Below are 24097 nucleotides of genomic sequence, written 5' to 3' on the forward strand. Positions count from 1 at the left end.
CGTCACGCAATGAAGTAATATCAGATAACGCTGGTCGTAGCAGGAGTTTCTCTATCCGCATCACCTTTGGTAGCGTTTTCTGCATCTATTCGTCTCTGTCAACATTACAGTTTAAGAGTTTCTGGGCGGGTTATAGAATGTACTGGCTTCATGATTCATATGTACATGTCGTCTCAACCTACTGCGGACCTTACTGCGTTACCTAGACAAGTATCAACAAAAGTCGATTGCTGCTCGGTTACCTTCGCCTGAGCCACCACCACAGCGTAATTTTTGACACTAATGCTGTCCAAAGATGCTTGCTATATCTAGTCAGCGATTCCTATTCGAGTTGATTTCGCATTACCATTGATTCTGGTCTGATTTTGTTCACTCGACGAGTAATTGCCTATGATTTGATAATACTACTGAGACAGTCACGCTCTGGTACATTCGGTTGTAGTACTTATCTGCTTTGCTCAATGGAGACCTTACAAGTGCACTATAGTTACCGACAATGCTGAGTGAGCAAGCCAGTACCCTTCGATCACCGAAGACACATTCGAGGTATACATACCTAGAATTGCCAAACAAGGCAATTATGATGATAGAAACATCTCACTGAGTGTTCATTATGCGGTACAATAGAGACATTATTCGTGGTTTTCCTAGTTGGGCAATGTTCAAATCCGTTGAACCATGCGAAGGCTGTTCACCCGAACCTCAGGTCCATGCCGATGACGTCACTGCTCAGACCACGCTAAAACCCAGTGAGTCTTAGTCACCTCGTGACAGCGCGATCTCGCGTGTCACCGTGCCTGTGGCAAGGCAGTACTTGCCTTAGATCGAGGCGTCATTTCGCAGCTTACTGCGACCACGAAAATGGCGCTCAATCCTCGAAGCCCTTCCGTACACAACCAGATGATTACCCGGTTCATCAAGCATCCAAAATCCACCAACTTCGATGGCGAGCAAGATCGACCGGCCAAGCGCCAGAAGACGGGCAACAGCCCCAAGAAACCACCGCCAACACCACGGAAAACGACCAAGCGCGAAATGCTCGACTCTGAAGACGAGTGTGAGAGCATTGTGATTAAAGAAGAGGAGAGAGAACACAAGACAGACCTGGAGACTGCGTTGCCTCAAGTCGATACGAGTGATGACGCCATCAAAGCATACGAGGCGTACAAGGCAGAGGAGGAGAGCAAAACCGAAAGAGCGGATGGGCGTTTGGAGAAACGTGCATGGATTCGGGGTAAAAGTTCGCTCTATGTTGATGCATTTAACTTAGCACTGGATACAGTGTTGGATGAAGAAAGCCATCTCTTTGATGAGGCTGAAACAGAAGTCTTTCGGATATGGAGGGAAATAGGCTATGAAGCACAGTATCTGTAAGTCTGAATCTGGAGTAAAAGAGCGTATATGCTGTTGCTGATTGCTTTCTCATTCATAGATATGTACGGCTGTTCCTTCGCAAGACGTCCGTCTGGCATCGGATAAAGAACCTGGGCTACCATAGTGATATTTCAGACCTTGAAGCAGCCGCCGAGACACTACAACGCACATACAATCTCCCTCCGTCTTCCTCCGAAGTTGAGTCACATCCGGGCGAGTTGGAGGCACCAGCAGGGACGACATTGGGCACCTCGTTCACATTCGCGGACCGGTCCGAAGAGGAGATAAGCACACTAGAGGAGGCATCATCGCTATTGAAACTCGATGAACTGAAGGCTCTTGCGAAAGACGCCAAGGTCAAAGGGAAGAACAAGGGGGAGCTCTTGAAGGCCTTGCGACGCACAAGCCAGAAACAGGCAGGTCTGGGCTACGTTGGACTGAAGCGGTCGGACTCGGAGATTTCACGAGGGTCATCCGCGTCTAGGTCTCGACCAGAAACACCAGAAGTCGAGCTAGAACCCGAAGGCGACCTCTCTGATGATGCCAATCGAGACGCGCACTTTACGCGTAGGATCATGCAAGAGACGGGGCCTTGTATACGACTATCCCTGGATACCTTGAAGCTTTTTGAGCGCGTCCATCTTGTCTTCTACCGCTCCACGGAATGGACCGAGAAGTCATTAACGACAATCATCCTGGCGAAGATCGCACGCTGGAACTTTCCAGAGTACATCGTTTCTCGATCTGCGAACATATTCGCCTCGCGTTCGCTACTGCTAGAGTATGAAGCTTCTATACGAACACAATATCGAATAGATAGTATTTTGGAGTTTAACGGAAGGCCAACGGAGAAGGGGTATCAAGAAATCATAGATACGTTTAACGAGGTTTATCCGCGCTGGCAAGTTCTGGTTCAAGAGGAGCAACAGAAGGAGAATAGCATTTACCAAAGCGGCGAAGGCTCGTATCTGCGCCGTCTTTCGCCAGCCTGGATCTACACACGCATCATCCATAAAGCGCTTGACGTGCTCAGGCGCCGGAAAGAGCATGTGCGAGAACATGAACTTCTAACCGAACTACTGCAACAACGATTGTTTCATCATTCCCGCAGAGGAGCATGGTATCAGCGCAAAGCATTGCTTGAAGAACACTATATGGCTGCGCTGACCGATTCTGAGAAGAGAAGTGCAGACAAACAGAAGAGACACTGGAAGCTCATTGCTTTGCAGACTTGTGAGGATGGACTGCAAGATAATCTTGCGCATATTATATATCACTATGATCTGCAGAAGCGCATCACCAAACTTGAATTGTCACTGAACTTTGCCAAACGAATGCAACACGACTTCTCGCATGTCCGCTTGACGAAGCCAGTTGAAGTTTCCATGGAAGGAACCCGGATCGAACGCGAGCGCCCTTCGTTGTCAAGAAGAAACAGCTCACCACACTCAAAATTTGGTCGGCGGGGAGGAAAGACGATATGGATCGATCCGCGCGAGGATGGCGAGTGCTCCGTAGAAGCAATGTGTCTCTCACATTACCGCAATCAAGGCTGGAAAGGCTACCACAGCGAGGGTGGGATTGTGCGCACTCTCTTTGCATACCTGTTCTTCGACGTCCTGTTCACGTACGTACCCAACGTCTTCCAGACGCCATACCAAACTTGTCCATTAGACCTACATACAGACGCGTTCTACGCCTCTCGTATATCAGAGATTAATGCACGGCTGAATAAGATATCAAACGGCGACGCACCAGCCATCATTCAAAGAATATACGATGACCACCACGAGCGTCGAACTTGCGTTGTAGGTCTGGATTGGACATATGATGTTCTGGACCTACTCGAGATCGCTCATTGCTTTGATGGTGAAGCGCTAGCGACTGTGTGCAAGGTCATGGCGCAAGAGTATGGACAGAGAGGAGGCGGTGTACCGGACCTATTTCTCTGGCGGATATCAGAAGAAGGGAAGAAGGGTGAAGTCAAGTTTGCGGAAGTCAAGAGTGAGAACGACCGTCTGAGTGACACGCAGAGGCTTTGGATACATGTGCTGTCCGGTGCGGGAGTGAGAGTTGAGCTGTGCGCTGCGGTGGCGAAGGAAGTGAAGGTCATTTGAAACAAGAGGATGGGTGCGTGCTTGCCAGAAACGAAGAGTTATGACCTTGAAGACCTGTTTGTTGTTTTTATATCAATTGGACTCTCTTGTATTCACCTAGGACGCTTCTCCTCTCCAACTCCCCATCAGCCTTCGCCAACGAGCGAACTCCAACGATGGCTTGAATCGTACATCCTCGGACTGCTATGAATGCAGACATGATACCAGTGATGACGAAGCTCTTACCCTCCACAGGATTTGATTGATGTCGAGCTTGCTGTTCCCACTTGCGGAAGTACACTGAATATCTTGATGATACGTGGGTTAGGCTTGCGCTGTATCCGGGGATATGACATTTCATATATTCAAGTTATGCACACTCTAACGGGAGAATGGCGTGGTATCATCTGAGTGAGCCGCCCGCCACGGCCGTACCAGGGTATCTGCTCCTCGATATCATGTATCAAGCTGCTAGGTTGGAGCATGTATAGTAAACGCTCTTCAATGTCCTTTGTCCCCACAAACTCCGTCCAATGTAGTCAACCTTTTGTAGCGCACAACGCCAAATGCTTGTGTACGCCCATTCCTGCGCCCTGTGTATGCTAGTCGAGATAGTCGGAGTTTAGTTCGTAATGTGTATGCACTACGCTCAACCGAGAACTAGTAGGTAGACTATCATGAGGGTGTTGATTAACATCAAGGGTACTGCAGCCGTGTCAGTATGTCTGTTGGCTCTACATTCCACCCCTCCAAGGGATGCGGGGGATGGAGACCATGGTGGGGTATACGTACACCTCATGAGAGTCCGTACCGAGGAGACAAGGTTGATCAATCGCGCTTTTATACTGGCATCATCGCCAGGGCGGCCGAAACCGGGGTCTGCAGATGCTGTCCAGCCAACTGTAATCTGGGTCAGTCGGGTGTTCTGCTGTACGTTCGCGTCTCTTGGTGTATGTATAGATGCGCGAGGACCGAAGGGGGTCAGAGAGGCCTGGTAAACGTACTGCGCGCGAGGAAGCGGTCCTCGGAGAGGATTGCTATGGCATTGACGAGGAGTACCGCGACTGCGCGTGTTAGCGAGCGAATCTGTAAGATGTGACTCGACAGGTAATACCAGTAAACAGCCCACCGAGCCCGAAGAAGAACATTTGGAAGACTGTGGCAGGATCGTGTTGTTGCGTCGTGCACTACTGCATGTAACGAGGCTATCGATGAGCGTTGCAGTTGTTGATGTGGCTGCCTATCAGAAAGACAGCTGTCGTCGACTCCAGCCTCACGGATTATGTAAGCTCCAGATCCATACATGTCCCGAACGGGAGCAATCCTCCAAGTAGATCAAATCCATGCATGTCGTTGAGAACACAGCGCCATAGAAACGGCATCGGAACGCTGATATCGCTATAGCAGTACCAGCACAACTCCTTCGTGTGGCGGTGCACCAAAATTCCAGAAGCGCTTCACGGACACGGTAAACATGGGGGTTCTTGTTCGGCATGGATCGCTTGCCAATCGCATTTTGACAAGGCGGCAATTTGAACCGCATGTCGATCATACCCCATCCATGCCAGTGCACCGGTGTAGCACATGAAGATTAGTGGGGATCGTTGTCAAAACACATAGTTGACATGCTCACCATATGCTGCTCGGTGTCCAAAAAGTAGCACCAAGACGGAGAAACCCTAATCGAATTATGCTCAGGGCACCCACAGTGATCGCCATATGCCAAACGGGACGGCCAAAGAAACGGAGCTCCCAGATCTCACGCCAAACATCTCTCAAGCCCTGCTCCATCAAATGGTAGGGCTCGGGGGAGTACCCACGGCCGGCTATGGGCGCGCGCCGTCTCATCGTCCGTTCTTTCAGCACCCAAATTTGCGTCATTGCCATGGCACCCACCTGAACCGGAAGCGCGGTTCTAGAACCTTTGTCTTCAGAGCGAGGTGTCCGGCGTACACTCACACATTTTCTTGCCGTGCTTGTGCTTGTGCTTTGTGCGTCTCGTTCGTTCACTTCACGGTTTTCGCAGCTTGGGTACGTACTCAATATCCCAACCGATGAGAGGGTCTAGAACCGATCTGCCCGCTTACACGACTCGTACATGCGATCCCCACTCCACCTCCAAAGCGCAACCACGAACATCGCCCAACGTCTCTCCACTTCCTGAGCTCGCACTTTTCCTTCTCGAATACGTCTGCGCGCGACTTTCTCCATGGTCTGGCCAGGGCGTCCGCTCCATGTTGTTGTTGTTGTCTGGTCTAGTTGAGGCGTCACCAGTCGCTTCTTCCTTACCGTTTACGGGTGCGGCCACTATTTCCGGACACGAGTCGCATCACGATCCTACACGGCCATACACGCGCACCACCACACCACCGTAATCATAATGACAGAGGCCGACAGCCGCGATGGCGGATACTTCGCCATGGGAGAGCGCGCAAGATCTGAATCTCCCAACTCGATACGTAGCGACTCCATGTCAATGCATCTCGCCGAGCCGTCAGCCACCATGGCGTCTTTTACTGCGCTACAATACTTACCAGTACCAGTCATTGTCTTGTCAGCGCAGAAAACCGTGGTCTTGGCAAATGAGGCTATGGGTCGCCTTTTTGGCATTGACTTTGAAAGCGTTCATCATCTTTCCATATCCGAGGTGTTGCAGGACAAGACCATGGGTGATCTTGCTGTAGACATCTTGCAGAACGGCTCTCCAATCATGATCACATGGGAGGTTCGTCTTTCCCCACACTCGTGCAAACATAGTATTTAAACCTGCCAATTGCTAACTTTAATAGAGCTTTCTGGACTGCGTAGTAGACGATTCAATAGCAAATGGCTTGGATAAGGACGGAGATTCCCACATGGGAAGTGGCCACACCACGCCGACTGCAGCCAACATGCCGTATCAAACGAACAACAAATCAACAGAGTCATTGCCACCCTTGAGCAGTACAAACCTCGCTCGAACTATGGTACACGACGTGTCAGTAGACGTCGTTGTTGCACCGCTGGTTTTGGGTCCCGAAGGCACGCTGCACAAGTCGGACAGGAAAACAGCGTACGAAAATGCAATGCAGGCATCTTGCATAATCTCTGTTTGGAGTATTGAGGAAACCCAATATTATACGTTGACTTTCACAAGCGCAACAGCTGCTGATAGTGCGCTACCACCTTCCAGTCGTATCGTCACCCGGACAAACACAGGAGCCCGTCTCGACAAGTCACGTAGCTCAGGCTCAAGCTCTTCATCAGGCCGTCGTTCGGGAAGTAGTTCAAACACGGCTTCGAAAGCTGTAACGCCTACGCTACAACAACCAGAATTCCCTCCTCGTGGCCCTCCTACCAAAAGTAAGGGTGATATTGGGACGGCTGCATCCGTATTCCAGAAGGCGACACAACTAAAAGACGCCATATTGAACTCCGTTACCATGCCTGCATACGGTACGTTCGATCTCAATTTCTTTTAGCCAACTCTCCACTAACCCCTGCACAGCCATGTGGAAAGACGAAACTTTTGGTATCCCAAACAAGGCCCTACTGCGGCTCCTTTCGAAAGACGGAACATATGTACCTGGTGACCAAAGGGATTTTCTTTCTCAGTTCTCGTGTTGGACCGAGGACTTCCAGCGCCTTCTCGGCATTGACGAATTTCCTATCATTGAGGTCTGCCGTACGCGAGAGAGAGTTGAGAAACGGCGCATTGGTATGCGACACCCGCAAACAGGCACTCGTATCGTGTATGAGATCAATGGGGAGCCTGTATTTCATGAAGAAACTGGAGATTTCCTTGGTGGTATAGTGATCTTCAAGGATGTCACCGAATATACCAAGCAGATCGCCGCCCAGATTGAAGAGAACGAGAAGCAGTTTGAGTACATCGCCAACTTCATGCCAGTCATGGTATGGACAACGACACCTGATGGACTTCATGACTGGTTCTCACAACGGTGGTATGACTACACAGGGTTAACCGTTGATCAATCACTAGGCGAAGGCTGGCGCCTCCCATTCCATCCAGATGACATGTCCACAACCGCGGAGCGTTGGTTTCATTCTCTCAGGACAGGCGACGAATACAATACGGAATATAGATGCCAGCGCTACGATGGAGAGTGGCGCTGGATGCTGGGACGGGCTGTACCCTTCTATGACGACTCTGGGCGTATAGTTAAGTGGTTTGGCACATGCACTGACATCCACGATCTGGTCCTAGCCCGTCAGGAGGCGCGTCAGACAAGAGAGCAATTACAGCAGGTCATTCAGCACGCAAAAATTGTCCTCTGGGTGATTGACCGCAACAATGAAGTCAAGGTGATGGAAGGAGACATTGAGCCCAACGAACGGTTTAGAAAGAACCAGTTGGGCAGAGACGTTTTCGATGTCTTCAATTTGAATGACAACGATCGGAAGCGATGGCACGAACCTATTCAAGAGATATTACAGGGTAAACAATCAGTTGAGGTTGTGAACGGAAGATACATGTCGGAGGCTCACTACTACCGAACTCGTTTAGTACCGCTTATGAGTACTTCTCGGACTGCCGGCATTGAAGGCAACACCTTCGTGGATGGCGTAATCGGTGTGTCCATGGATATCACAGAGCTACGAGAGAGGGAAGAACAACTGAAAGAACAGGAGAAAGAGAACTCAAGGCTCTTGGCTAATGAAGCGGCGGCAAAGGAAGCCAGTCGTATGAAGTCGCAGTTTCTGGCCAACATGTCACACGAGATCCGGACACCTATAGCAGGGGTTATTGGCATGAGCGAACTGCTGTTCGACATGAACTTGGACGAGGAGCAGAAAGAGTGCGCGGAGAACATTCATCGAAGCGCGAACAGCCTCCTGACGGTGATCAACGACATCTTAGACTTCTCAAAGGTTGAGTCAGGTCGACTGGACGTGGAAGAGGTACAGTTCAGTCTCAGCGTGGTTCTAAGAGATGTGAACAAGGCAAGTCACTCACCAAAATCCCTGGTTGTATTCTTACTAACTAGCTTAGATGATGTCTTTTGCTGCCCAAAGGAAAGGTCTGGATTATCAGAGTTCGATACAAGACGAGGTTCAGGCGGATCTCCGGGTGATGGGAGACCCAGGCAGGTTACGGCAAATCCTGACCAATGTGCTCACCAACAGCATCAAATTCACATCGGTGGGTACTGTGAAGCTCGCCGTATCGATCAGCCAGGAGTCAAAAGACATGGTCACGGTAAATTTCAGGGTGGATGACACCGGTATTGGGATAGAAGAGGAGGTCCGGAAACGGTTGTTTCAACCCTTTAGTCAGGCAGACTCATCTACGGCTCGCCGTTTCGGAGGAACTGGCTTAGGACTGACCATCAGCAAGAATCTGGTTGAGCTCATGAAAGGGCAAATATGGCTGGACTCGAAGCTGGGACAGGGTACTACTGCTACTTTCTGGATACCATTCACCCGCGCACCATCGCAAGACGGAGAATCACCGTTGGTTCATCTAGAGTCCATCCCGGATCGACTCCAGAGTGACATGTCGGTTTCATGCGGAAGCTCGGAAGGCCACACGCCGCCGTTGACACCGCAATTACCCAACGGAAGCTCGCCATACCCGCTCCTGAAATCAGCCATTCCGGATCATCTGATGAATCTCTCCGAAAGCGAAAGACAGCAGATCCACGTTCTGGTCGTCGAAGACAAGTAAGTTACACCTGAACACAATTCCATGAACCTCGGCATCTGACAAATAATCAGCCACATCAATCAACAGATTGCGCTCAAGACCATCAAAAAACTTCACTTCTCGGTTAGTGCGGTGTGGAACGGCCAGGAAGCATTGGAATATCTGATGCAGGAGTTCGGCCCTTCGCATCCACGCCCGGATATTATCTTGATGGATGTGCAGGTAAGGTAACTGTGAATGTTTGCACATATCGTTTGCTAATAGAAAATGCAGATGCCTATTCGAGATGGATATTCTGCTACCCACGCTATCCGGACAGAAGCACCATGGCGCAACATGCCTGAAATCCGAGGTGTTCCAATCGTTGCTATGACGGCCAGTGCTATCCAAGGCGATAAGGAGAAGTGTGTTTCATGTGGGATGGATGTAAGTCTTCACCAGCGGCAACTTTGAGGTCGTGATATAGGAGATACTAAGCCGCTGTAGGACTATCTTGCCAAGCCAGTCAAAGGCAAGCTGCTGGAGAAGGCAAGTTACCCCAAGCCAACTGGTGGGTCCGCTAACAATCATAAGATGCTTGTCAAGTGGGCTCTCGAGGGCCGGCGAAAGACGGCGAAAGACAAGCCATCCACAACCGACAATGATCGACATGGCGTCGCAACCCCAAGCTCCAAGGTGGACTTTAGGGCAAAAGATCACCCGCGAACGGCAGGCATGTCGGTTGAATCTGAAACAACGGCGCAGGCACTGACCGCTGAACTTGACCGCCTCCATTACCAGAGCGATGCAGCATTCGCCAGATCCAACGAGAATGAGGGTGAGCGGGCTATGCGGCGTATCCACGCGGAGGAAAGAGATACGAAATTGCGCGATGAAAAGCTGCTCTCCCTAGTTGGGCCACAGCTAATTCGTCACAACAGCTCTCAGGGGCCACAAAGCGAACCATCGATGCCTCTGACCGAGGCAAATATCGAGAAATTAGTTCACGAACAAGACGCGGATTCGCCCATCACGAGGAAAGCGGGTTCACCGGATGAGGTCAACTCAAACAGGACGAACAATGCTCACAGTATGAGTAACACGAGACAATCTACCTTGACACGGCCCGGCCTTCAACAATCTCGCCATCATGACAGCGAACAGACGGTCGTTGAGCACGTCGCACGATGAACAAATTACGAATGAATGATTCAATACAACCACCATCAATTCACCATCAATAGAGCCTCGACATGGCGGAAAGACACCCGCGCCTTCCTTTTACAGAGCACGCATTGACAGCGCATTCCTGCGCTATCAGCTCGAAAGGTCAAAGTCAGTCTGCAAGAAAAAAAAAACCATGCAGGTGCGCTTAGACATGTCTACCACAGCACTGGAAACTTCTTGTGAAGATAGGGATGTATCACAGGGTAGCGACTGGAAGTTAGATGTTGGTATTGCTCGGCGACCACTCAGCCTCATTTCATTGGCAGGGCTTCCAAAGTGCGAGCTTGCCTAATCAGGTCCTGAGATGTGAAGACCCATGCGATAGGCTATCAGAAAGGGGAATGCAGCTTTCCTCATGCAGTATGCACGTGCTCAACGACATCATGTGCCTCTAAGCACATCCTGGTCATCCGATAATTCTCCAGTGAGCTGGTCAAAGAGTGAAAACGTGGATTGCAACTCGAGTCAACTGTTGACAGAACCCCACCAGCATGCTACAAGCATTGGCATTGCGCGTCCCCTCGGGCGCATAAAGGAGAGATGTCGTGGTAGTAACGCCTGTAATGCCGGGTCATCAGATTAGGAAAGAAAAAGATTTTGATCTGCGAACTACAGCGCAATCTCGTGGCCATGCTTCTCGATGCGGAAACTGTTTGCTTTTCCAACCCAATTTCTTGGCTTGACAGTGATGATCATGTACCTTGTCCGTTGGAAAGCGGGAACTCTCTGAAGATCATTCGATTACATTCGAACATGCAGAATCTCCAGCTCAAACCTTGACACTGCACAGACAGGCCTTACGCAGCCACCCCCAAGATTGACAACCTGACAGCCCGCGTTACTCCCGCAGTTTGGACGAACGTTACATCGGGCGGCTTGAGCACTCGCAAGTGCAGTGTGCCGAGTCGTAGCGCTCTCTTGGCCGACTACGTCTCCATTGGCTGAAGCTTGCAATTGCACCGCTGCCCGTGACTAGTCTTTTTCCTAGCAAATGGACCTGCTGGCTAATGTCCCAGAGTATCGGGCTCACTTGATTCGCTGCCTCGCCGACTACTTTCTTTTGCGGTTTTACTGCTGGCCTTTTGTCGCTGGTTTAGGCGTTGTTCGGTTCACCTGCTGCCCGGCTCTAGCAAGAGTTTGTTTGGGCGCTATGGGGTTGTGAGCGGTTGTTGAGCACTAGTTGGACACAAGGCTCGGCGGAAGGCGTTTGCGCGGCCGGTTCTGTGCTGCGCTGCGCAGCGCAGCGCAGCTTTCAACGTGAACGTGTTCAACACGTGTCCCTGACTATCACACACTGCTGATCGATCTCGCAGAGCCGTACATCTGGCTCACTTGAAGATCGCGGGGAACGCTTGTTGAAGATCCCCAGGACTGTGGGATACTGTCGCACATAGAGTGTACATTTCCACATGCATCTCAAGAGCCGACTTTGCTTCTCCACACGCGTGGTGCTATCGCTCGTGTTGCAGAGCTAGGCTGTGATCTCGGAAATAAAAACCAATCCGCCCTAGAGCTTATCGAGTACCCAAATGACTTGGCAAGCGGGCAGAGCATGTACACAGACAACGGCTAATAAACTTCGGTGATCTGGCATGGCTTGCGAATGCAGGGTCCAGTGTTCAAATGCCGAGCCAGTTCTGGGCGGCTGCCGACAGCCTACGATCTTTGCTGCGCTCGTGGCTGTCGTGCTTTGGCACATAGCGCAGCGAATGGGTCACGCCCACTTCTTTTTGCGTCGCTGTGATGCTGCTGATGCGATGCATAGCAGGCCGTCAGATGCCGCACCCATTTCACAGTCCACTCCGGTAGGGTACCGCTTCCGCCGACATATGCACACACACAAAGTAGCGGCAAAGGCAGACGCAGCCAAGTGGGGACCTGACGCTCAAGTGACTTTGATAGTGCACTCTGCAAGCTCGATGTTGAGCGGGATGGCGCTGCTCCATCAGATCTTGCCCTGCATGACAAGGCCCGCGGAGCCACGAACAGTGAGGGGGATTTTTGAAGCTGCTCCGTGCACTTGGGATGCAAGGCGGCCCTTTTGTCCCAACACCTAGCCATTCATGTCGACGAAGCAGGCGGCGGTGAGATGGTAGATGCCGGGTGCACGCCTTCTGCCGGTTTGCCACTCGCGTCCAGATAGAGCTTATAAGCCACGATGCGAGTTGGACGCCCAGCACAGCGTTCTGCTTGCTGGTATAACGCATTGCGACAATGGCTGGCGTGCAAGCATAGCATGTTCAATATCTCTGGCGGCAAATCGCCCGCATGCCTTGACCGCTCCTACATCATCCTGCATGGCATTCACTGTTGCCAGGTACGGCTTGCGAGTCGCGCCAATGACAGCTCGCTTGTAAGCTTAGCGTCTGCGCTAGGGGTGTCTTCATATGACGACATTGCCAGCAAGCACCCATGATGCGCCCACATCCTTTCACACCATGCATCAGCGCTCGTGTCAGCGGGGTGTACAGATGGGTCTTGGCTCTCATCATTCCTCCCAGCAAACCACCCGGTCCGCGTCAATGAGAGGCCGAAGATACGGAGCACGAAACGAGCACTCCTAATCGTCGACGCTCTAGTATCGGTGCACGATATCGTCATTGGTGGATATAGTCGCCGCCCATACAGCCCTGCTACACATGACGCCTCCATCTTCAGGCAAGCAGATATTGGGGATTGCAATTGATTGGAGCTAAAGTGCCACTCCCTCAGTACTCGGTTCAGCGTGTCTTCGAGTGTGGAATCCTGCGCGGAGCAGGTACACCGACATGACAGTGACGCCCCTATTGGACAAGGCAGTTCCCGCGATAGAGGTGTATGCTGCAACTCGTGACCCGCCTTCTGGCTAAGCTACAGTCGTTGCAGCCAAAGCAACATGGACGGCGATCAAACGCTTGCCCATTGCTTAGGTATGCGCACAGGCGTTGCTTCAGGGGACTACTGTGTAATTTCACTTCGGGCGCTTTTTTTTTCATGAGTGCGCCGTGCACGACACAGAGTCAGGAGAGGGGCGGAACCAACGCTAGGACAGAGGGAGAGATGCTCACAGAGTTCGAGTTTACGCAACAACGTGGAGATGGTAGTACGGTCCGACTCCGCGACGCGAAAGCAGACTCTCCGGCCAGTGTCCGGCGCGATGCACCTCCAAACCGCAAGCTTGCGAAGCCGCCTTTTCGGTCCCTTTGATGGTCGGGGTGGAGCGTGCTCCTTAGGCGACCGTTGTTCTGCAGCGTAGAGTGTCGACAGTGTCAGAAGCAAAGCTTAGGGGGTGATCAAGTATCGCTAGGATGAGGACACAGGGCAACTCAATGGCCTGCCGCACTCGTCAGCATTACTGCGGAGCATTTCACTCTGGCTGCTTATCAGGCTAGCGTTCATTGACCAAAACGGCAGCATGCAATTGTGAGTGAATAGACTAGTCCTCTTCTATGTCCCTCGTCGACCCTGGCCTGGTGGATGCACGCCAAAACAAAAGCCAAAAAGCCCTCCCGCGCCTACCGCCCGCTGATTCGCAGTGGGCTTGCAAAGAGGAGAGGCTTGCCTAGCGGCGAGGGCTTGTCTGGCGCACTACTGGCTTCTCACGGGTGAGAAAGGTGCCGATGATAGCGCAATGGAGAAGCGGTAGACGCTGGCTTCAATGAACGGGAGCTGAAGGCTGTTGAGCCCACAGTGCTCAATGGCGCGGATACTACATCGGCCGTGGGCAGGCCATTGAATAACGCTCCCCACACGCTTAAAAGCAGCGTGCAGAGAGATGCTTTAGCGCACTTGATCCTTGTCTTCACCGACGTAGGTGCGTCCGGGGTCTTCAGCCAACTTGCCTGCTCGCTATGCTTGGCTGCCAGCCTATGATGGAGGTGCTGTGAACCCAAAAGACGTAAACCCTCCAAGCAGCGGAATTTATCAATCAGTGTTCCCCGACTAAATGCCCACTGATCAACAGTCACCAACCTCTAAGCTTTACTCAATCCTAGATTGTCTCTTGCCATAACTCGTACCAGAGACTATCAATACTGCTTTCATCATCGTTACCCTCACATCCTTACTTCTTTGTCGCTGGTTTGCTTTTGTAGCGAATAACGTTACCGAACCTTCCAAGGCGACACGCAACACGCAACCCAGCCCACACGGTCCGCCCCTGCACCCGCTGGGCATTCTGCTCCTTGCAAGCACAGTGCTTCACTTGAAACGCTCGAGCGTCTGCCTCCCAGTCACTGGTGTCCGCTTTCGCCCTACACCTAATCTCGCTGGTTCATCGCCACGGCTCCTGCTTAGTACAGGTCAACTGATCGACATACCAAAGGGATTATCTTTACTTGACTTGGACTACCACAGCACGGGAGTCCCCAGTGTCAGAGTGAATTCAAAAGGTCGCAGATCCCACCGCTGAGTACCTGTGATCGACTATCTCCACGTTTTCAACCCTCGAACTATCACGTTTCACACCTGGATCCACGAGTTGAGTGTCTATTGTCACACTCATATTCGTCTTCTTGTACCACCTTCCCCTCCGGACCTGTACACCTTACTACCTTTCGTCCCGAACACGCAATGGCAATGGCAGTCGATAACCGTCAGCAACCCCAGCTAAGCAGCATGGGTTACGAACACATGCGCTACCCTCAACAACAACCACACTTCACCAACCCGTGGGTGTCTACTGGTGCCTCGCAGCAGCAACTGTACCAGACCACCGTTGCACCCAATGTCGACGCGCAGCGGCCTACCAGCATTGCCATCCCGTACCACGGTCTGCCGGTCACAGCTCCTCCCATGGGACAAGGTATTACTCTCCCGGATGGCACTTTCGGAACACAAAACTTACTTGATGCCTCTGAAGATCTCATGTCGCGGTACCCAACCGGTTATACTACTTCTGGGTCACCTCCAAACCAAACATATGCTCCAACTTCAGCGCCCTACTCTCAGGTGGAATATGGCAACACAGAACGGAGCCCGTACGCATACCAACAGGATGCTTCCCGCCGCTCTTCACACCCGTCAGTCCCCTCAATAGCCTTCTACGAGTCCGTAGAAAGCGCGGCCCAACGACAACGCCAAAGTTCACTTGTTGACTTTAGCAGAATGAACACACAGCAACCGCGCAACAGCTTTAGCGACGCGCTTGACGCGAGCCGTGGTATGGTCTCCCTGAGCCAGTCAGACATTACCCCAAGGAATATCTATGGCTCTCAAGGAACTAGCCGCAGCTCGACCGATTCATACGGTTTCCCCTCAGCACACTCGACACACTCGTCAATCTCGTCAGGCAGCTATGGCCCTAACGGATACTACGGTGGTGATGGCTCTGTGACAGATTACAGCTCTGCCTCCGAGTCTGTTGACCTGAGCAACTCGCGCACTCTGCCCCGCCCCAACGCGCTTCTAGGAGCAAACATGCCTCCAGCGCCCGCTTCAATGATGAGCCAGTTCAGCTCAAAGGTGTCTTCCAGCTCGCAAAAGAAGCACAAGTGCAAGATCTGCGACAAGCGTTTCACACGACCAAGTTCGCTACAAACACACATGTACAGCCATACCGGCGAGAAGCGTAAGTCATTCCACGCACACCACATTTTCCAGCACTAACATTGTAACAGCCTTCGCGTGTGAAGTTGATGGCTGCGGCCGGCACTTCTCTGTCGTCTCGAACCTCAGGAGGCACCGAAAGGTTCACAAGAACGACGGCAGTATCGATCATCCCTCACCGGAAAGTGTCGATCACTAGAAGATCAACACCCCAGTTGTGTCTAGTGCTTTGCTTGTCCGGACCACGTCCCAACCGGCCTGTCGCATGTCTCCAGTACATCGCATATTTTGAGATACCACTGTCGCGCGTTTCTTAGTCACGACTATAGACCCAACGACAACAAGCTGAGACGGCTGTTCCTCTTCTACCCATCGCTGCACACCACGGTTTTTACTGAGATACCACCTGGCCCGCTCATCGAATTGAGGGACCACCACGGCGTTCTGGTGTTCCGAATTACGAGTATTCCGTTTCCGAGCGATTTCCCACCATGTAACATTACGCGTTTGTCTCACCCGGGCCTGGTTTTCACCCGCCCACAATTGCTTATTTAATCTTTCAACATCGCTCGACAGGGCTTCGACCCGTAGTCGATACGGAGCATGTTGTCATCACCATTCGCTTATACCCTTTAATATTTTAGACTCTCTTTTAGCCACCACCTTCCCGACATAGAGTCGAGGTACAGGTGGTGAGCACAATGACGTTTTGTACAGTAGTAGTTTGAAGCGCGCGCGCATAGGTGCCACCCGGAGATGGGGCACAAGCCAGAATAGGATGGCTTTGGATACGACATTGAGTCGTCGAGTACAGGCAGCGGGAGAAAATGACGCACCCTTCCACATTGTGGATAGGAGCGCGGCAGAATCAAAGACCCTTGTTTTATCCCATGCACACCAGTTTCTGTTTCTCTATCTCAATTTCCTCCCTCCAGCTGACATAGTGACGGCAGCACCTCCCTGATTCGGCCCCAAGGGGCTGTCTCCGTTCGTCATTGGAGATGCCTCGGTCCTGGGTTGAACCAACGCGACATAGTCACGACCTTGTCTCCGCAATGCCATCATCTGGCGTCCCGTGAGCGGTCGGCTTACGACAAGGGCTGAGACTTGGCACCCGTCATGGAGCGTCATGCCCTTGCTAGCCGCCGCCGGACCCTGAAATTTGTCTTACCTCAGCGAGTGGGATGTCTCCCGCTCCACCTTTGGGCCACCTCAAGCTTTGGTTCTCTGCTATCATTTGCTTCACACCCACTGGCTCCGGCCTCCAGGTTGCCCCTGTTGCAAAATCCGAGTTGTGCGTACGAGGCTGAGCGGGGCGCAACGATGTCATTATGTTTCACTCGAAAACGCACAAGTGCCCGTGTGTGCTGACGTCGGGCTTTCTTTCTGCGTCGTGTCGGCTGCGGGACTTGTTATTTCTCTGCTACTCGAAGGGCTACCAATCACGGACGTCGCTTGTTCGAGTGGGTCACACACTGGAGAAGGACCGAAAAGAGCCTGAGATGAGATCGTAGCGTGCCTGACGGCTGTATACTCGTACCATTTTTTCGAGAAAAGATCGTCATAAGGACGCGACGACTTACAGCAACGCGAAACGCAAGGCAACATATCGCGTTACGAGAACGTGATGAGGCAAAACTGCTTGACTCTGTTGCGCTTGTTGTTGGCTTCCGCGCGCAGTCTGTTGGTGCCCGGAGAAAGCTGTAATTTAGCTTGCAGTACCGCCGAAGCACCACTCAGCATTAAGCATTTCCGCCAGCCTCCTAAACAGCTGTCTTTTTGCCACCCGCTCCGGCTCCTCTATTTCGGTCTTTGAAACTTTGTGGCCACCACACGGAATTGCAAGCCATCATGCAAGCCAGTGTTGCAATTTGGCCGTTGTCTCGCAAAGGAGAAGCCCTTTTCGCTCTACCGTACTAAGCCCCGCCGATCGCATCTTCAAGCAGTCGCATGGACCGACAAGCCCATGAAGCGAGGGCGGGATGTCTTAGCACAAGCGGACTTGTGTCGTTGGGTTATAGTTCTGCATACCATGATATCCTAGGATGCGAAGTCCACAGCCTGCCAGCATGCACCGCCTGCGTCTTTGTTCTCCGCCATCGTCTCAGGTTAACCGACCGTGGTTGGCATCACAATCTCAATCCTGGCCGTCCCTGCGCCTTCTCGAATACAACCAGATGAGCCTTGGAGTAATATGCATCAATACCCTTGTTATAACTTTTTTCCCACAAAAAGAAGGGTCTCTGCTACAATTCATGGCAAGGGTTGTAAATGTGCAATGTGACCATGAGAATTCATTTTTGCTGTACATTGCGGCTACTGTACCATAAAGAAGCGCGGGAAGAAGTAGTTCGCTTCGTTTATTTCCAGATTGCCACGAATCCTTCGCAATCTTTGGATGCCACGAGCGGGACTTGCATTCTTGCATTGTACTTGTTGATCCACTATACTAACCCTCCTCAAGCATGAATTCCGCTTCGCTGAGATGAAGCCGCCAGCAGACTGCGGACGTGGCTTGCGCGTAACAGGACGCCAAGCAGCACTCCACCACCACTCCTCCGACCACTTGAAGCAAGCAACAAGTCAAGCATCGAGCAATCTCCACCACGAACGCCGGCTAGTCAGCACAGATGCGTTGTCGCCCTTCGGTGGTGGTGTAGTACGTTATCCTCTATTAAGTGGGTCTCATATCGAGATTGAACCAACCCCGCGTTCGCAAGTCCGATCTACAGCGGTTTCACCTCTCCCGTGCCTGTTGTAAGGTACCCACAAGTTGAACACGCGCAGCTTCGGGTGTCTAACCGACTCCTTTGTGCCTTCCTATTTTGTTGGTAGGTCTGTTAGATTTTGTGTCTCGGGACCCATAAGGACGCGCAATCGTACCTTGAGCGAATTACTCGCCTCAAGATACCTTGGTAATGCTCTGTAATTTCAGGATCTTTGTATCCCGCCGCTTTTGAAGCAAGCGGTGTCGGAGTCTCGGGACGGATTCTCACTCGCGGCCGTAGGAGATCTTCTGTCGCTTCGTCTTGTTGCTGTCCTCGTCATCATCGTCGGCTGCCTTCTTCTTCTTACTACCTCCTGGTCTCGCGCCGTTTGTAGGTTGACTCGACTCGCGCGTAGGGAAGGAAGAAGTTGGCGTGGGAGCGTGCGATGGCGTCGCAGAGCCCGGCGTCGACGATTCCTGTAGAGCAGTCAGCATCTTATCTCTAGCGATCGGCAAGCCGGCCTGGTATTCCTCGACATACCCTCAAGAAGCTTGTAGAGCTCCGGCTGAAGATGCGGTCCGCATCACTGATGGGAGCCTTGCGCCTGGTGGCAGTACCTGCTCCCCCTGCTGTCGTGGTAGTTGCTGCGCCCTTGATATAGTTATCGAAGCCCTTGATGATGTTCCCGGCGCTCGTCTCTTCGAGATACTGTGTCTCGACTCGCAAGATGTTATCTTCGAGTTGTAGCTGCCATGAGAGTCAACACAGAGGCTCACAGAGACTCACGACGCGTCGCGTGCAGTACTGACCAGGTTGTTATCGATCAGGCGCTTCTTGTTCAGCGATTCGCGCAGGTCGCGTCGTAGCCTCTCGTAGTAGGGCATGCCGCGCGAGCTGTCTGCGCCCGCGTTGTTTGCGCTTCCTGGGGCCGCGTTTTCGGCCATGGCGATTCGTCGGGTGTGTGTGTGTGCGTGTCGGTAGTACCAGAGGCACGAGTTGGCGCGGTAGTAGCAGTAGCAGCAGCAGTCGTCGCCGGTCTTTAGTCTGGCAGTTCCCAAGTTAACGGTTGCAGTTTCCCTTGGTGAAGGCGGAGGCTAGCGGCTGTGAGCTCGGGCCTCTCCGAGCAAAGGCAACTTCTAGATGGCAATCAAACAAGCCATCGCACCACGCTTCCTTGCCTCCTGCCGCCTGCCTGCCTCGACGTCTCCCCTACCGTCGCCGAACCACTGCCGTGCCCCAACGTCGCGTATACCTGCTTCTGACGCGCCTAAGCACCCCGCGCCGACCTACCGACCTTCTCAGTCGCAACATCAATCCAGGAAGAACTTGCCTTCGTGACAGCGACAGACTGCCCTAGGCACCAGCGACTCCGCGCCCAGGATACCCTACACCTTGACAAGCACTGCCTGGACCATGGCAATGGACGCCAAAGAAATCGAGCTCCGTGGCAAGGCCATCGGAAAGGCTGTTTCTGAGGGCGAGCCCAGCGCTTCTGTGCTGAAGCTGCTTAATGACCTGAAGACGGGTGTGCACGCGACCGAGGACCTCTTGCGCTCAACACGAATCGGTGTCACTATCAACCGTCTGCGAACTCACAAGGACCCCGCAGTACAAAAGCTCGCGACAGAATTGGTAGCAAAGTGGAGGGATGAGGTCAAAAAGAAGCAGCCCCCCAAGAAGGACGGCCCGGCAAAGGCAGCCGCGAATGGAGGTGCAGCCTCTTCCCCCGCTCCTCCACCCTCAGGAACCGCGTCTCCGGCACCAAATCTGGCCAAGAAGAAGCATGATGTACCCGCCGACAAGCGCAATCACAAGACAGACAAGGTCAAGTACCAGGTGACCGGAAATGAGGCGCGCGACAACTGCGTTAGGCTGATGTACGACGGTCTGGCCTTCATGAGTGAAGCGAGTAAGTAGCAACTTGCCAACTGCCTTGTACACGACTGACATGCCCAGTGCCCGACGAGATTCTCAGCGTCGCAAAGCAAATCGAAGCCGCTGCTTACGCCAAGGCTGGTAGTGTAAACGACACTTACAAGGGCAAGATGCGCTCGCTCTTCCAGAATCTCAAGAGCAAATCGAATCCCCAGCTTCGCAAGCGTGTACTCACTGGCGAGGTGCCCGCAGACAAGTTCGTCGTCATGACACATGACGAGATGAAGTCGGACGCGCGACGAGCAGAAGACGAGAAGCTGGAACAGATCAACATGAATCAGGCCATGGTTGCACAGGTCGAAAAGGCCATTTCCAAGGAGTTCCAGTGCGGAAAATGCAAGCAAAAGATGGTCAGCTACAGTCAAGCGCAGACCAGGTCTGCTGACGAACCGATGACGACCTTTTGCGAGTGCATGAACTGTGGTAATCGGTGGAAGTTTTCATAGAAGAGACCTTGGTAGAACAGGTGTCGTCGATGCGTGGTGTAAGAGTACAGTGCGTTGCGATGAAGATCGTAGTAGCGGGCGTTTATAAAGGGGCACTGAGAGCATTTAGTTTACTGCGGAACGTTGTCTGCGTTTCAACTTTCCAGTCTAGTCTGCCAAAAGCAGGTACAGACTTGTCTTCTTTCGATACGGATCAGCATGGTCATCTATCCAAATGTAATCCTGAACAAACCTTTTCATCAACTGCCCCAAGGGCCCATAAGCAGGATGAACTGAATGTGAACGTGAAGTTAAGCTGACTCTAAAGGGAACCCAATATAATAGCTCGAAGCTGAGAGATGGCCGCGATCCATTGAGAAGCTGTACAATTCACTATTCTGTCACACTCGCAGTTCTGCTAAGCTAAACGAGTACGCTATAACAACGAATATCCGAAGTTGATATGCACAACACACCACCCATCCTTGAGGGTAGTAATTACAACGCCTTCGTCAAGCCTTGAGGAAAGAAAAGAATAACCATGCAACATACATGCATCTCCAACGCTTCGGTAGGAAGACTGTTCCTCCAGTTTTCACTCTATCGGAAGGGCTAGCTTCAAAAGCCACCCTGTTTGACAATCCAAGACTGATACTCGGACCCGCATCTTGCAATGTAACAACATCCTGTTCTACGGCGACAAGTTTTCCTAGAATTTGAACGTGCTCTTCTTCCTTCCTAAGCTGAAACGGTTCTTGCCGTCCTTGTCCGTGTCTGTGGTCGGTGTATCGGGCGGATTGGGCTCGTCGTCTTGCTTGTCCTTACCCCAGAACTTGGGTTTGCCTTTGAGACTCATCGAGGTATGCCTAAAACGACTCAATCCGCTCATACCCTTGACGCTTCCAAAGCCGTTCGCCGCTTTCTCTTTGTCGCCTCCCGCACCAGCAGTTGTGGGAGGTGGCACCTCGCCACTCGCAACGCGCTTCTTCTCCTCTTCCACCGCTGATGCTTTGCTAGCTTCGAGTGCTGCACGAAGTTCGTCTTCTTGTTTGCGGTAGTTTTCGCGTCGTTGGATTTCCATCTCTTTGCGTTTTTGCTTCGCTTGCTTCTCAAGCTCCTTTTCTTGAGCCTTGCGCTCCTTCTCTTCTTTGCCTTTACCAAAGAGCCCAAGGTTACTTTTCCGCGCACCGAGGACAGGTACTTGTGTTGTGGTATGTTCGACTGGGTGATGGTCGGTGTTCGTTTCAACGTGGGCAAGTGGCGGAGCGGTAGCTGCGTGATCGAGGCTCGCGAATTTGTCGGCCTCTTCCAATGTAGGTGTCGTTGCGTTGTTGAAAGCATGATATGCCTGACCGTTGGCACCATTCGCTTTCGGTGTTGTGACTTCTTCCTGTGTCATTTTGGCGGCTTGCTCTGCTGCGGCTAGGGCGTCGGCTTCTTGCTCCTTCATCATGGCTTCTTCTGTTGTCTCTTGGTAGAACAAGACATAGGCGCAAGCCAAGACATTCTCTCCACCAAAGAAGTTCCTGACATAGGCCTTGTCAACCGGCTCAACCATTTCATCGTCAAAGAGTAACCAGCCTCGATCTTGTGTCTTGATGATGGATACGTAGTGACCATGATAGGGACCACCTCCTATGTGGACCACTACTGCATAAAGCTCGTATAGCCTATCTGGGTCTTCTGCATCGTCGGTGGTGTTGAACAGCCGGAGGTAAAAGGGATACACAACGCGATGGAAGAGCTTCTGCAGTCGCTGGAGATCCTCCGTGTACTTGAAGCGCTTGAGATGTAAAGCAAGAATCTTGGGTAACCGCTTAATCTTCATCCTCTTCTCCGCCTCTTGCAGGCCTCCGCAGTTGTCGCAATGGAATTTGTTCCGCTCACATAACATCTCTTCTTCTGAGAACTTGCGCAAACAGCTCGTCACGGAAGAATGCTGTTCCAGATCGACAGAGAGGTCCAGGAATGCCTCGTCTCGCTGCGAGGTATTTTCGCATGTGAGACATCGTGTCTCGGATGTTAATGTGCCTTCGAACAGTTCATGTACCCATCCGGAATTCGACTTTGCAGAGGCCACTGAGTTTCGCGCGGTCACAACTTCGCCGTCGGTCATTGTCTCCTCGTTCTCAGTTACGTCCTCGACCTGAGCTGGGCGGGTCTTGGAATAATGCTCAACGTTCTCTACAACTTCGTTGAGCAGCAAGTTGAGGAACTCGTGTGCGTCCTGGTGCATGGGCGTCCGGAACATCTCATTGTCTCGCCGCAGTATCTCCAGAAGCTTGTGTGGGCTGACTACGCCTATGCGCGACCTGTGTGCTATTACAGCTTCGAATATGTCTTTTAGTGATGAAAACAGCGATTCGTTCATGCCATATGCGTTTGCGTTCTCGTAGTCCATCTGTAGCACAGGGCCAGCGGCCAAGGCCTGCTTCTTCTTGTACTCGGGCGAGTCCTTGTTGTCCTCGGGCTTGGTGCCTGGAGGCTGGTTGGTGGCGCCTGGAGTGGTTGCAGGCTTTGCGGGACTTCTCGCATTTGGGCTGGAGAGCGATGTGCGGCCCGTGGGGGAGAGGGCTGAAGTCTGGCCATTTTGGAGGTTTGTATTGAGTCTGGGCAGGCCTGATGAGGGCCTCTCGAGGGCTTCTGGGGGCGAGCGGGCGGGGAAGTTGATGACCTGTTCTCGGAAGGGTACCGAGTAGTAGAGACACTGTACTATGGAGTTGCAGTAGCTGGTGGGCAGACAGTCAGTCAGCATGGGTTGAAGCGGGAGTGGGCGAGGCGGATGCATACCACGTGCTTCCAAACTAGAGCAGGGCGTGGTCAGCAGGCGGACTTTGACGAGTGCGGCATCAGGCAGGCGGACTTACATTCTCGAAGCCGAAGAACTTGTCGCTGCCGTCGCCGCGCAGAGGGCCGGCGTTGAGGAGCAGCTTCTCGAGCGGCGTGACCTCGGGCGCGTTGGGGTCCTTCTTGACGGGTATGCTGCCGGTCGCTGGGCTCAAGGGTGGCTGTGGACAGACGTGTCAGTGGCAGCCATTGGCGACGGACGCGCGCGACTCTGGGTCGCTCTTGGGGACTTACAGCACCAGACTTGATGCGACTGAAAAAGGAACTCATGGCTGGGGTGTAGTGCGCAAGCAGGGAAGGGTGGGGTGCAGACGATGGAGGAGGACTAATGCG

At 52.4% G+C, this 24097-nt stretch overlaps 7 protein-coding genes across 7 annotated transcripts; 4 read left to right on the forward strand and 3 right to left on the reverse strand.

Moving 5' to 3' along the window:
- Positions 1–496: 496 nt before the first annotated feature.
- Positions 497–3491, forward strand: J4E82_006692 (uncharacterized protein; the record flags this gene model as incomplete). The annotated part of the gene is made up of 3 exons (XM_051732947.1): positions 497–503; positions 824–1370; positions 1433–3491. The coding sequence occupies 3 exons, from the start codon at positions 497–499 to the stop codon at positions 3489–3491; spliced, it is 2613 nt and encodes an 870-aa protein (XP_051587340.1).
- A 628-nt stretch (positions 3492–4119) lies between these two features.
- Positions 4120–4618, reverse strand: J4E82_006693 (uncharacterized protein; the record flags this gene model as incomplete). Its single annotated transcript, XM_051732948.1, has 4 exons — positions 4120–4175; positions 4263–4370; positions 4475–4534; positions 4585–4618. 4 exons carry the CDS (start codon positions 4616–4618, stop codon positions 4120–4122), a joined length of 258 nt encoding a protein of 85 aa, XP_051587341.1.
- A 1232-nt stretch (positions 4619–5850) lies between these two features.
- On the forward strand, positions 5851–10287 carry J4E82_006694 (uncharacterized protein; the record flags this gene model as incomplete). Its single annotated transcript, XM_051732949.1, has 7 exons — positions 5851–6195; positions 6260–6905; positions 6958–8414; positions 8464–9134; positions 9189–9339; positions 9391–9543; positions 9604–10287. The coding sequence occupies 7 exons, from the start codon at positions 5851–5853 to the stop codon at positions 10285–10287; spliced, it is 4107 nt and encodes a 1368-aa protein (XP_051587342.1).
- A 4587-nt stretch (positions 10288–14874) lies between these two features.
- On the forward strand, positions 14875–16048 carry J4E82_006695 (uncharacterized protein; the record flags this gene model as incomplete). The annotated part of the gene is made up of 2 exons (XM_051732950.1): positions 14875–15871; positions 15921–16048. 2 exons carry the CDS (start codon positions 14875–14877, stop codon positions 16046–16048), a joined length of 1125 nt encoding a protein of 374 aa, XP_051587343.1.
- A 2793-nt stretch (positions 16049–18841) lies between these two features.
- J4E82_006696 (uncharacterized protein) lies at positions 18842–19501 on the reverse strand (the record flags this gene model as incomplete). The annotated part of the gene is made up of 3 exons (XM_051732951.1): positions 18842–19033; positions 19098–19304; positions 19367–19501. 3 exons carry the CDS (start codon positions 19499–19501, stop codon positions 18842–18844), a joined length of 534 nt encoding a protein of 177 aa, XP_051587344.1.
- Positions 19502–19970: 469 nt separating this feature from the next.
- Positions 19971–20938, forward strand: J4E82_006697 (uncharacterized protein; the record flags this gene model as incomplete). The annotated part of the gene is made up of 2 exons (XM_051732952.1): positions 19971–20466; positions 20514–20938. 2 exons carry the CDS (start codon positions 19971–19973, stop codon positions 20936–20938), a joined length of 921 nt encoding a protein of 306 aa, XP_051587345.1.
- Positions 20939–21626: 688 nt separating this feature from the next.
- J4E82_006698 (uncharacterized protein) lies at positions 21627–24034 on the reverse strand (the record flags this gene model as incomplete). Its single annotated transcript, XM_051732953.1, has 3 exons — positions 21627–23624; positions 23785–23925; positions 23999–24034. The coding sequence occupies 3 exons, from the start codon at positions 24032–24034 to the stop codon at positions 21627–21629; spliced, it is 2175 nt and encodes a 724-aa protein (XP_051587346.1).
- Positions 24035–24097: the final 63 nt, after the last annotated feature.

The sequence above is a fragment of the Alternaria postmessia genome (assembly GCF_024291825.1).
Source record: "Alternaria postmessia strain BMP 2775 chromosome Unknown scaffold_40, whole genome shotgun sequence".
NCBI classification, from domain to species: domain Eukaryota; kingdom Fungi; phylum Ascomycota; class Dothideomycetes; order Pleosporales; family Pleosporaceae; genus Alternaria; species Alternaria postmessia.